The sequence below is a fragment of the Diabrotica virgifera genome, chromosome 9, assembly GCF_917563875.1.
Source record: "Diabrotica virgifera virgifera chromosome 9, PGI_DIABVI_V3a".
NCBI lineage: Eukaryota > Metazoa > Arthropoda > Insecta > Coleoptera > Chrysomelidae > Diabrotica > Diabrotica virgifera.
Genome location: NC_065451.1, coordinates 138,769,953 through 138,784,909, shown reverse-complemented (window position 1 = coordinate 138,784,909; position 14,957 = coordinate 138,769,953). Strand labels below are relative to the sequence as shown.

Here is a 14,957-nt window from a genome sequence, read left to right as displayed (position 1 = left end):
TACCCTCTTTTATAGCAGGATCAATAGTAAAATGTTGGCTATGTTTGCCTCGATTGTCCAGATCTAGTATTCCACATGCGTTATTCTTCTTCTTAAGTACGGTGCGGACTGTAGTATCAGTAATATCTAACGTGGCTTTAAAAAATATTTTACATACTCTAATTCGTTCATTATTAACAGTAAAATAAAAAGCATTATTTTTTCCACGATTACTATTATGCATTTTTTACGAATATCTTGGTTCAACCACTGAAAGATGGCGTAGAATAAATTCACGTTGTCTCTGCAAGTCTCCCATGGTCCAATAGTTATCAAAAATTTGCTGGCGTTGTGTTTCTGTAATCTTTTGTACACAATTTTGTTTGCATTTTTCAGAACATGGTGCTTTTAAAGACTTTGCAGGGACTATGGTCATTTCTTTTTTTGAATTAGACAAGTAAGACTTACCAGAATTTCTCAAAATTTTCGCTTTGGCGCGTAACCAGTTATTGGGTGTAGCTTTTCGTTTCCGTTCTTTTCTCGAATTAACATTTTCATTACCTTCAATACATGGAGAAGCTATATCTGCAGAAATTGTAGACCGTGAAGCTACGGGATCAGAAGGGTTACTAAAATTGTTATTTGTAAACCTTCCAGCTACTGGTTCAGCAACACAATCGCGTGGAGTTTCATCTTCGTTGGTGCTAGATGACGAAAAACACCTCAGGATATTTTCTATTTTAGATGGCGCAACTGCTTTTGAACAAGCTTGATCTGCTTCAGAATCTGAACTGGACGAACTGCTTGAACTACAGGAGCAGCTGTTCGAACCACTTGAGCTGCTTGAACTTCTACGGTTATTTGCATCACCATTCGAATACTCGTAATCTGGGTCTTTGACACTATCATCGGAACAAAAATCCTCAAAACTTTCTATGTTGTTTGTAGATATTATGGGGGATAAGGTAGGGTGTTTTCTTTTGGTAACTTGCTTGTCAGTTGATGAGACAGTCGGTTTACTATTTTCATTTTTGTTGATATTCAGTTTAATGTTCATGTTTTGGAACATTTCAATAGTACGGCGATTCGACACTGCAAGAAAAAGTTTTCAATAAAAATAGTGAAATAGCGAAATAACTTTTTTATTTTAAGGATGCTCAACTTATTATTATGATCAATCAACATCAAAATCTCAAAAAACGATGAACATTATCAAGACGAGGTGATAGTTTTATTTATTGCACAATCGATGTAGTCAAACCAATAATAATTAATAAAGACTATTTTTTATTTTACAGAATAAACGCAACGAATGATTTTTAAAACCTTTACAAAACTCAGAATTCAGAATCAATTATTGAGAATAGTACTGTATTATGTTTAAGGTCATAAGTTTTTGATGCGAATTTTTAACGAATAGCATCTCATTTCATTATAATAGGTGAATATTTTATTATTGTTTTCGTGAATAAACAAGTAAGTCCGAATAAGTGAAGTCATTTTACTTACTTTTTGACGAAGAACAGAATATCACTAGATGATGCACTTTTCTTTAAAACAAATATTAAAACTAGATTAAGTTTTTTCGTGAACAAACACACAAAACGAAAAGATATACTATTGCAGAAAGTATTCATTAATTTTAAATTGATTATTTCAAGATGTGTTGTTATTCTGCAAACAAACAATGTTATTGCCTGTAAGGACTTGAAGCAACTGGTAGTCGTCGATTGTTCATGAAACATGGTGCCGAAAATCAACCAATCACATAATGACATTTTGTGGCGCCACGTTGCCAGTTTTCGAGATACGAATGTGAGATTTATTTACAAGATAGTAGAGACCGCTTTGGATATCGCTGTGTGCTTAACTAGAAAATGAACTATTTTGGATTGTGTGGTTATTCATGAAAAGCAGCGATTTGTAATTTCGTTTTCTTGTTTATCGAATTTATTTTTGCTCTTTATTATATTTATGGTTAATAAAACTATCTGAAAAATTAAATTTGAAATTTCATTACCCTCGTTTTCTGAATTATTTTCTCTCTGAATATTAGAAAGATATTGTTCTGTGCTCAAAATTCCTCCTTTTTTAAACGGAAGGTTAACTGAACTAACAATGTAGGCTCGGGAGATAAAGGATATGATCTTTTACTTTTTTTTTGGAAAGTTGTTTAATTGTGCTTGAGAATATGAATGTGGATTTGATCGTTGAGAAATGGGTCGCATATTGGACTGGTACGATATTGGTGGAAATGACTTGGACGATGTAGATGGTACATAAACATTAACTGAATCTAATAATGAATTTTGTTCTAGATTAGAATGAACTATTTTATTATCAATTGTGGTTGTAGTTAAATGCTTAGATACTATATCAGCGTAACTTTTTTTAGGAATACTACTATTGGCATCCTTGAAGGAACAATTTGACTGTGACATAATTTGTTTAATTTTTTCTTGTCTATTATATTCTGGGCATTTACTAAAATCGTTTGTAAAATGGTTTCCATTGCAAGAAAAACATTTTACTGTAACTTCTTCTGATGAGCAGGTTACTGTGTCATGATTCTGAAAGCATTTCAAGCATCTTATTTTAGAACGACATTGCTTCCCAATATGTCCGTAACGATAACAATTGTTACACATTAAAACCCTTTCTTTATAAACTTCTACTTCGTAAAGCACCTTGTTTATTTTTACATACTTAGGTAGAGTTTGACTTTTGAAAAAAACCAAAATGGTACTTGTGGGTATTAATTCTATTTCGTTATTTGAATTTTTTATTTTTCGATTCATTCTTTTAACAAATTCAACTTCAAACTTACGATGAAAATCATAGGCCCTAATTTTATTTTTCAAATAATCAACTGGTAAATCTTTATCAATGTGTCTAATAATTCCCAAACGAAATATTAAAAATTTAGGAATGTATGCAGACAAATTTTTATTTTTTAAAATGTGTTATTTTATTAATATATTAGCACTTACATAATCTTTCAACAATACCCGAATCCGATTTTCCCTATAGACTGAATTTGTTTTATTTTATTATCTAATTGCGGATATGCTGTTAATATTATTTTTCCAATTTTTATTGCGTTTAATTGCCCTGTATAATTATCCGTATTGTTTTCAATATAAACTTGAAAAGGAGCCGTATCGGTAGACTGATAAAAGAATGTTGTTTTACCTTTTCTATCGTTATCATTAGAACCCGAAAAACTCGATGTTGAATTTAAACTAGAATCAACTAACTTTTCTTTCGACACAAACTGATTTTTATTTTTTTCATCATTTGCATGTTTATTTATTAAGGGAGAATATATAACTAAATTTAAATTATTTGAACCACTTATCTGATTTGCAGGATCTATATTTTCTCCAGGATCTAGTTGATGAGGGGGTTTCCCCTCACTATCCACCTCCATATAAATGCACTAGGAACTCACAATATCCTTATAACTGTAACTATATCTATTAAATAATAATTAATATTACTACTACACTATTGATAACTGTTCTATACTTTAACGATCTTGTCACCTACGCTGTTGAAGTACGACTCCCGCGCGAACTTTTGCCGTGATAGTGTTAATATTTGTATTTGAACCAAAATACACTTTTTATTTTAAAAACCCCCATAAAAAGCTATCACATGGTGTTAAGTCGGGACTATTTGGTGGCCATGTAATGGTACCCTTATTGCCGATCCACACATTAAATTGATTATTTAAATGTTCTTGAACGGCTACGACATTATGTGGCGGTGCTCCATCTTGTTGCCATATCATACTATTTAATTGATTTTGTGTATAATTTTGATTTCATAACTCATCCACTTCTGTAATGACTGTGTCCAAATATGATTCCAAATTTTGAGTTTAAAATTTTACTAGTTTTATAACTTGCATATCCGAAAATGTTATAATACATAGAATGAAAGAAATGTTGTTAATTATTCATGTTTTTATTTTTAATATTTTAACTGCCACAACGTAATTTACATTACTATTTAAAAAAAATCATTAAATCATTAAAAAAAATTATTTTTAATGGTTAAATTAAACAAACAAACAACTGTTCTTACAACTTATAATCTTTTTTTGGCCTAAAAGAAGGTATAATTCGGTGTGATTCCAGTTTGGTTCTGATCAAACCATATCTGCTATCAGCACCACAAACTTTTGCTGAAGCTTCTGTCACAAGTTTAATCATGCGTTCAACGGCTTGCGTGTGAGACGAATATAACTTAAGCTCCGATAACAGTGCTGATGTCTCCGGATTAACCACAATTTCCTGTAAAGTTTCATTCGAACTTCCAATTGTTAATGGTGGTTTAGTTAAGGGTATTGTACTCCAATTTATGATATCGATATAATCCATAGCGTTCATATTAAGCACAGGTGGTACCTCAATAAATGTTCGTAGTCGCTGGTTGTTACTTGTTCGAGCTTTAAAAATACGGCGCACAGCAAGCTCTCTAATATGTTTTCTTGGATCTCCTAACATTCCAAGTAGCATATTTTCTGGGTGTGCAAAAAAACTATTTCGCAATAGAACTGGATCCATTACATCCTTTAGGGGTTATGGTAAATACCTAGATAACTGAATCATTTTCCAAAAATTAAAGGCTCCATGTAGGCAGGACGGTCTGGTTTTTATAAGGAACCATACTGGAGCATACACTTTTAAAATAAAGGTTGCTAAGGTAATCAAATTATCTGATGGAACCACAGTGGAAGCATATAAACGTAGTATACGGTTAGCCAATGTTAACCAGCGGGAATGCACTATTTTACCTGGGCACCGTTTAGAAAGTTTGTTGTCAATACTTCCCTCTGAGATTGCAACACACATGTCAAGAAGATATTGTTGATCTGTACTTAAATCAGACCTATCCACATTCTCCTGTACATATGATTCAATTACACTGAACTTAACAACAGGTAGATTTTCACATCCAGTGAGTGCTTGTCCTATAGGTCCGTTGAAGTGACGAGGTCCAGTTGTACTACCATCAAGGAAATTCATAAGGTGTCGCAAATGTAATTCATTACAGTGCAGCTGGAAAATAAGTCACTGCAACGGGCGATTTAAATGTTTTTCTAATTGCACAATAACACCATTAAACTTTCCAACATAAACATTCGTCCCATCACACCCTATTACTCTTAAGACATCTGTGGATAAGTCAAAGTCATCAAAATATTTTAAAATGCTTTTTAAAATGTTCACAGCAGTACCAGAATCAGGAGTAACATGCGCCAGATAAGTCGACTCAGGCATTTTTAAGATTGTAATATGTTCTTCTCGAATTAACTTTCGACGATTATCTTCCATTTTTAACGTATTATCCTTGCGACCATCGAAAAAAAGCCACGTAACTGTGAAGAATCTTCCATTTCAAGAAGGGCACGTTTTTTGTTCTAGCACGACGAATTTTGTTCTTATCTATAATGTTGCTATTATCTTCCATATTAATAATACCGACGTCTTGTAGTACTGCTGAAAGGACTGCAGCACCAGCTCGAACAGAAATACCAAAACGATCGAGTGTTCTTGCAAGCACAGGTAATTGTAACACATTATAGGAAGCTAATCATTTTTGCTGCACAGTAGACGTTTCTGCAGAACTGATCGATTCATGTGTAAGTGTTTCCGTCGCTATTCTTTTCTGCCGAGATCGATTTTTCGGTAAGTGAACAACATTCTCATTTAATTGTTTTTGAATTTGCAATAAATTTCTCTCCTCTCGGTTCTGTAACTTTTTGGACATTGTTATATCTATGGCACCAATTACCATTCGTCTTTGAGTTCTTTGGTCTTCTAAAAATGGTCGTTCGGCTGCTAGCACTTAAAATACTTTGTCGCAAGAACAATTATTTAAATCTAGACATTTACAAGCAGCCACATCAAATAGTACTTTGGATTGTGTTCTGAAATCATTTAACTGTTTTTATAACTTGCAACACCACTGCGTTGTTTATAAGGTTTAAGTTAATTTCTAATTTTAAGACGATAACTTGTTATTCGCTTTATAATACTGCACTGCTGAACGGTTGGAATTGAAGCACGACTCCAAATTTCCTGAATTTTCTTTGCTACAATTTGACTTGTCTCAGTTGCGGTTTGTTGTGGATTTGTTGCAATCGGTTTTAATTCATGTTCAACATAGTTGAAGTAAGTGTTCATATCTTCATATGTTGGTAAAACTGTTTCGTTTATATTATTGGACGTTCCAAATATAGGACACTTTAACTCACTTCTGGTGTTACGCGCCATTTTATCGGTAAACATAAACATAAACAAACTTATATTACGACGTAAAAGATCAAGAGATACGACGACTAATACGACTGTATTCCGTGGTTGTTAGTCGAAAACTGATTCATTCCCAAATGAAAGAATACCTCTTTGTCTCAAATCGATAAAACATTACGATCGGTCCGAAAACATCGGACAGCCAAGTCAGTGGCGTCGCTTCACGTAATGATCGCCTAATTTAGTTTTAACATAATGTCCTTGTGGCAGTTGAAATATTAAAAATATACAAAAACTTTATTATAAAAAAACTTTTAGTTTTAATTATTTAACAATGTGGTAAAATGCAAAATTTAATATTTTTAATATAAAAATTTAGATTTTTGACATTTATGTGGCAGTTCAAAATAATTTTTTTTTATTAATATTTAATATCAAGAATTTTGTTTTTACACACTTCAACTTTTTTTCAATTACATTTTACCATTTTAGTAATTTCGAAAAATCGGCCCACCCTAATATCTATGGTTAATATCTATTAGACAAATATTTCATATGAGAAATTGGATTTTTTGTGCAATATATTTTTTAAATACACCGGTTGTCCAACAAACTAAATATATTTAAAGTAAATGTCGACTCTTACCTACCTTGTAAGTCTTATTTTTTCCCGAATAAATAAATGAAAAGCATCTAAGTCCTCTTTTAATGCCTAAATAATAAAATATTTATATACTGGATTACTGATTTAACTAAAATTACATTTTAGTGGTGTTTAACAAAATTTTATAAGAGATGGTCCCATAATAACTGTAGTAGCAGTTTTTTGCTTCTCCTGAAAAGTTTTGAAAATTGGACTTTGGAAAAAAGGTTTTACAAGTAAGCTGATGATATATTTCTGTATAATTTGGAAACCTTTTCAATTTTATTAAATCTTTTATATCTCAGGTAAACAATTATCAATTCAGGATAAATAAATTTTTTAAATATGAAACTGCAACTGAGGCGCTTAGAGCAACAGTGGACTAACCCCAAAAACGAAGATTTGAGATAAATGCAATCTTTGCATTCGTATTTCCATTATGCTTATGGGATGGCGCTACAAATTATGTAGCGCCATCTAGCCAAATATAGAGGTAGGTTGTGTAGACCCTTGTTAATTCAAATATTTAATGTTGCTGCTTTTATTGATATATTAATGTAACAATGCTCAATTTGCGGCTTAGGCCATAACTCTGCTCTTAGCACCTCAACTATGCTTTCACGAGTCTCAGAGTATTCTTTATTGCATTTTAGGTATCAAAGAGCAATTCTGCTTATACTAACTTATACTAAAGATTTACAAGCAGCTCTTGAGAAGATGTTTTTACACATTGAAGATAGGCTAAAATCGGTTTTACATTTAAAGACTTGAAAGAAAACCTAGAGATATTTCAGTGCACCAATTCAACACTGTATAAAAAATTTAAACAGCAATTTGACGATGATATTTTTATTGCTAATATCCCAGGAAAACCGACGGTTGTTATCAGGCAATCGATTTACCTGATATCACTGCTTTAGAATGGTACGTTGGTCGTTTGAATGGCACACTAAAAAAAACATCAAAATTGTAGCCTCTTTAGTAAAGGAGGAAATGAAATCATGTCCTTTGGAAACAAAGCAATATCAACTAGCTTTTACGTTTTTGGATTCCGTTAAATCAAGTATTCCACCACTGTTGACTGAATTTCTGGAAGAAAGTCTAAAAATAAAACAATTGGATGGGGTATATAAGATCAACGAAAAATACATCAAGCAAGATAACATAGCGCATCGGTATTGCGTCCATCATTTGTTTCGTACCTTCAGCTATTTGTAGGGACTTATATCTACAAAAAAACTGGAAACGCAGTTCGTTATTTATTTGTTATCTAAACTTGGTGTTTCGTCAAGTTATTATCTGTTCAGCTTATCTTATCTATTCTACTTCAGAAGTAGCAAATAAAGCTACTATTACTTTTACTCCCTACCAGCCACAGAAGGAAGAAAAGCTGAGTGAAATTACATCTAAAAATGTAGATACAGTAATTTATGGAAAGCTGTCGTTATTGACACCTATTTACGCGGCATATATATGGGGTAAATCACTTAGTTTATCAATACTACCCACGTGGAAAGGTTTTATGGAAAAATTGTCAAGAGATATTACCTTCGAGCAATCACATGTAAAATATTGAGCATTTATTAATTCGCATCCATCAAACTTGACAACAATAAATACGGCTCTGCATTATGCTATATTTAAAAAGATAATAAATTTAAGAAAATCTTTAATCGATGTTGCAAATAGTTTGGGGTTACAGAAAAAAGTTATTCTTGCAGTGTCCCACAGTCATTGACTAAAAACTACCCATAGCTAGCTCACCTAGTACACATTTAGTAGATTTCTACTTTTTCGGTAGGTTTTTGACATGTTTGTAAGAATTCTAGTAGGCAATATTTTTTAGTAAATTTTTGGTAGATTTCAACATTTTGTTATAAATAAAATGAAATTTGCTTTTTTTTTAGTATTTATCACATTTTTAGATTAATTTTAAAGCTTTCGCTTTCTTGTTCCAACAAAAAAGCTGACAACGTCGCTTTTCTTTTATCGTCATGAGCACGTGTGAAACAGGCAACGACCGGAAATGACTTCCGACTTCCATTCTCTTCCTTCGTCTTCGGCTCTCCTACTTCTTACTTTACTTTTTACTTCCTTTCCAATTTGTGCCTCGTGCTCGTCTGGGTTGTTTGTTAGTATTGTCCGGTTACAGATAAATGAGAAACTTAAAGAGATAGACCAATTGGTGTACAAGTGGTACCGAACAAAATATATCTTTAATATATATTTTTTTAATATATTTTGTTGGGTACCACTTGTACACCAATTGGTCTATCTCTTTAAATTTCTTATTTATCTGTAACCGGGCAATACACCAATTGGTCTATCTCTTTAAATTTCTCATTTATCTGTAACCGGGCAATAAACATATAAATATAAATATAACCTCTATTTTTGGTCAATATTATAGTTATTTTGTGCTGTAAAATTATTGGTGAAAGGCTGATTTAAGTTAATTTGTAATAATGAAGAGAAAATACGATCAAAAATATCGTTTAGAATGGGAGAATATATCACAGTTTTCTGCATGGTTGTCTAAAGACAAAGATGGCCAGAATGCTCATTGCAAAGCATGCAATTCAAAATTGTTACCTAGGCTGGCTTCTATAAGAGAACTTGAGACTGGAGCGAAACATAAAAATAATATGGTTGGATATTCTGAATACTCTCAGGTTTGTTTATTGCTACTATTTTTTAATTTAGGGTTGTGATGTAGGAAATTTTTTTATAGATACAAATTTTTTTTTTAAATCCACACTGTCCGAGCGCGGTAAAAAAGCTGAAATAAAGATAGTGTCTGTCCTTGTGGAAACAATGTTCCCTTTATGATAATGGACCACCTGAGCGATGTCCTAAAATCATCGTTTCCTGATTCAGAAATTGCTAAACAATTTTCCAGGGAGGACCAAATCAGCTACTATTGCGTACAATGTTTTGGGTGAAAATTTCCAACAACGTATGATTGAGGACCTCCAATCAGGCTCACGTTTATTTTCTATTATTATAGATGAAAGTACGGATGTGAGTACAACCAAAGTGTTGGCAATAGCCATTAAATTTTATTCTGGCGTGCATAACTGTGTAAAAACTAATTTTTTGTGTGCAGTGGATATACAGGGTGCAACTGCTCAACATTTATTCGATGCACTTAATGGTGCACTAATCAATCATGGCTTAAATATGAAACATATGGTAGGTTTTGCAGCTGACACCACAAATGTTATGTTTGGGGAAACCAATGGTATTATTGCAAAAATTAGGGAAATTAATCCCCATTGCATATTTGTAAAATGTGTCTGTCATTCAGTCGCTCTTGCTGTAAGTCATTCGTGTAAAATTTGACCAAGAAATTTGGAACAATTTATTAAAGAAGTATATATTTATTTTTCACAAAGTAATAAAAGGCAAAGAGAATTCAAAGAATTTCAGGAATTTACGAATACTGAAAAACATAGAATTTTAAGGCATTACGATATACGCTGGTTATCTCTGCACATGTGCATTAATAGAGTTTTGGAGCAGTGGGTTCCCTTAAAACTGTTTTTTCAAGGGCAGTTTTTGGAAGACAAAAAGCAACATGCTTCTTGTGAATTTTTATACAGCTGCTTTAATGACAATTTTATTAAGTTATATTTCTACTTTTTAGATTTTATTCTGCCGATAGCCAATAAATTTAATGTAGTTTTTCAGGGAGATTATCCAGTAGCCCATAGGTTTTATAATGATATGACAAACTTTTTTCTTTCCATTCTAAGTTGCTTTATGAAAAATAACTATATAAAAAATACCCCAATTTCCAATGTAGACCCTAATGCATCCATGCATTATTTGCCCTTAAAAGAAATGTATTTAGGTGTAAATGTTGCAAAAAATTTGAAGGAAATGAAAGGTAACGTTCCTGAACCTGTTATCTATGATTTTTTCATAAGATGTCAGCTATTCCTCATAGAATTATTAAAACAATTAAAAAATAGACTGCCTTTGCAAAATGAGGTTTTTAAACAACTTTGCTTTTTAGATCCACAGGTCGCAGTATACCAGGATTTTAACAGTCTCGCAGACATTTGGTACACTTTCCCAATGCCATTACTGAAAATAAGGTTCAGGATGTAGATAACGAATACAGGGAAATGAAACTGGATTCTGCTGTAGCAAACTTGCTCGCTTCAAGCAGCCGTGCAAGTAGTGTTTCAGATAATATTGAACAGTTTTGGCATTCAGTGAGCCTATTAAAAGATAGTGACGGAACACCAAAATACATAAATATCTGTAACTTTGCAAAACAAATGTTGTGTTTACCTGTTTCCAACGTAAAATGCGAAAGAATTTTTTCCGCTTTTAACCGCATTAAAACAGAGGATCGTAATAAGCTTTTAAATAAAAATGTAATTTCATTATTATTTGCCAAAGAAGGTATGAATGACATATACAGATGTTAAAATCAATGGAAGATAAAATATCATATAAAAATATTAAATATGACACTGATATATAGCTATTTGTATAACAAGGGAGCAAAGTGCTACTTTTCTTCCCGAGAATGAAGTTTACTGCCTGACATGTAGCGGAGGGCAGTTATCATTCAAGGGAAGAAAAGGCACTTTACTCCCATGTTATACATATGATTTTTCCACGTCTCTTAAATAACAAGTTTTTCATTTTTCAATAATTTATTTATATAACTAACACAATTTACTGCACTAAAGCTAAAGGCCATATGACACTATGCATTTTCTTGTATCATTTATTATATCGTTTCTGATATAAAAAGTTATTTATGGTTTCTTGTATCGTTTCTTGCACATACATTTGTAACCTGCATGACACTATGTTCACAAGTACTTTTACTAATATTGTATGTAATTCAGCACGTGATTGGTTAAAATTTAATTGGCCATCCTGTGTCACGTTACATCGGTATGGTAGTACTGTGTCTACAGCTGATCAGAATTTTTACGTTGACTGTTTGATACTGTCGATTATTTGTGTTTTTATTTTGTTTTGATTTTTGTGTTAAAATATTTGTATTAGAATAATTATCTTCATTTTGATCCAAATTAAGGACTATTGTATTTTCCTCTATTAACAAGCCAAAGTTATAGTTTGAACTTTACCAGGAGCTAAATTTATGGTTATTAGTGGAACAGTAGTCCATATTAAGTACCAATAAAAAATGTATAAATACAAAAACACTAATAAAATCATCAAGTATGCCTTAATCATATCGAATTTTCGAAAATGTATCCCACGTTGTTAATTTGCATGAAAAGTCAAAAAAGCATGTCAGATGTATGTGCACTTTGGCACATAGAGTTAGTAATATCCGGGCCGTCGATAACGGGCTTGCAAGGGATGTACTGCTGGCGGACGCTTCTGTTTGGGGGGCACCAAAGTGAGCTTTTTTCTGCTGATGTTATACAAAATACTAATTTAAAAAACGAAGGGCGCCCATGCTAGATTTGCAGGCGGGCACTTTTTACCCTAGCGCCAGAACTAAGTAATAAAAATACTGTAGATAAATATTTAAGAGAAAATATTTCAAAGCAGTGCGAGTATTGATGAGAGATTCTTAAAATAATTGTAGCAACAATAAAATTTCTTTCTTCCTAAGGTATGTATGAAAATTTATATAGTAAACACAAAGGAAATTTTTTCAGGTGTTTAGTTTACCTTTACGAGTTTGATCACTTCTTAGAAAATTACCTTAAAAAATTTGCTAATAAGGGAAAAAGCAATGCCAGTTAGATTCCTCATCAAATATGTGATAAATTTGTTCTCTTGTTAGAACAGCAACTGTTAACGCAAATAACTGTTTCCGCTAAATGTTTAAATTTAAAATTCAAAAGCACACAGCTATAATTTCTACGCAGGGTACGGAAGAACCGTTATTGCGCATAAGCGGAGGAGAGTACCTGCAATTTAAAAATGGCCATAACATATATCGTACTGTCCGCTAATATCAAAAATTTCGACTAAATCAATAATCGGAGTAATACAGAATTGTCAAAAGTTACTGTTTTGGTACATGGTGAAGAGTGCGGAGATGGCTGGGGCCCCAGATCTGGAGAAAATAACAGCAAACGGTGAGTACCCAATTTTTTTTTAGTTGTGGTCATCATTATATTCTTATCAATTTATGTTAGTTCACAAAAATAAAATTAACAGACCTATAATATGGTTCACGAAGGAAACAATCATTTTCTAAATATCATACGCCAAAAGCAACTAGAAATTTTTTTTTCCACCTACCTCTACCGAAAGTATACTTTTCCGGATCTGATTGTAGGGAGCAAAGTTGTATTTTTCCTCCCTAGGGAGGAAAAGTAAAAGTGACGTCATGGAATGTCATTCATGAAATATAACTTATTTGACGCCCTGTACAATATATATTTTCTATTACGTAAGTATCTATACATTTTAACGTTTATTTATAAAAACCCTGTATTTTGCAGAATGGTAAAAAACAGTAAATTGTTATTTTGATTTAACAATATTTACATTAATAATTTGACTTATATTTGACAGTTGACAGTTATATTGTACCTACTTGTTAGTTTTAGTTTTAATAAATTTTGTTGGTTAGTTGCATAAATAAAAGTAAAAATGAAAAAATGAATTGTTACTAATTTGAGGAAGGTGGAAAAACCATATGTATAACATGGGAGTAAAGTGCCTTTTCCTCCCTTGAATGATTACTGCCCTCCGCTACGGGTCGGGCAGTAAACTTCATTCTCGGGAGGAAAAGTATCACTTTCCTCCCTTGTTATACAAATAGCTATTATTGACAAGTTAAAAATTGCTCGTTATTTTTCTATAGCAGTTGATTCTTCCCCTCATATTAGCCATTCGGATCAGCAACGTTTTATTTTAAAATATGTTATAAATTTAAAAATTATTGAAAGGTTTCTCGGCTCTATTAATATTGACAAATTACAGCGCCGAATATTCAGGAAATATAATAACGTGTCAAATCAGGAAAATACAACGGACTTCAAGCCATTTTAAGCAGTTATCACCAAGGGCATTTTATATTCCATGTTCAAATTAGTTCCTCAATTTGATAGGTTCCTCAATTTTGCAAGCGAATATTGCTTAGAAGCTGTTAATTATTTCGCCGTTCAAGAGATATTAGTTTTTTTTAAGTTATACTCACCGACGGGGCTTAATGACAAAGTACTGCAAAATTACGGTTAAAAGACTTATACTTAATAGATGGTCAGCTGTATTTGATGCTATTAAAGCAATATAATTAATTGTAATTCTCTCATGTCATTATTACTGAATATTTCAAATTATAACCATTATAACCACAAGCAAGAACTCTAAGTGAAGCTTTATTTTTATATATAGGAAAATGAATAAGTATGTTTTTTTTTTGAACAAAAACAATGACAAACACACAAGACAATAGAAACGTAATACTAAACGACACCACAATAAAAGCGGTTAATGATTATATATATTTGGGACAGATTATAAAAATAAATAAGGAAAACCAAACAGCGGAGGTAAAAAGAAGGGTCAGATTAGCCTGGGCAGGATTTGGAAAATTAAAATGGGTCCTAAAGAATAAAAAAAATACAACAATACTTAAAAACAAGAGTGTTTGACCAGTGCATACTCCCAATTCTCACATACGCATGCCAAACATGGACCTTGACCAAGGCAAACATGGATAAAATAATAAAGACACAAAGAGCCATGGAGAGAGCAATGTTAGGAGTAAAATTGACAGACAAAAAGCAAAACAACTGGGTCAGAAATAGAACAAAAGTCAAAGACGCAGGTCAACATATAACCAGGCTAAAATGGAGCTTCGCAGGTCATAACGCTAGACAAATGGACAATAGGTGGAATAGCACGATACAACAATGGAGACCATGGACAGGAAAGAGAGCAAGAGGACGACCCCAGATGAGATGGGGAGACGACATTAAAAAGATAGGAGGAACGCACTGGAAACAGAAAGCACTAAACAGAAGCGAATGGAGGAAACTGGGGGAAGCCTATGTTCAGAATTGGACGAATTAAAGGGCAAAAGAAGAAGAAGAAGAATAAGTATGAAATAGCTC

At 32.5% G+C, this 14,957-nt stretch overlaps 1 protein-coding gene across 1 annotated transcript; it reads right to left on the bottom strand.

Annotated features, from left to right (window-relative positions):
* Positions 1 to 226: 226 nt before the first annotated feature.
* LOC126891441 (putative protein TPRXL) lies at positions 227 to 1,036 on the bottom strand. Its single transcript, XM_050660618.1, has one exon. The coding sequence runs from the start codon at positions 1,034 to 1,036 to the stop codon at positions 227 to 229; it is 810 nt and encodes a 269-aa protein (XP_050516575.1).
* Positions 1,037 to 14,957: the final 13,921 nt, after the last annotated feature.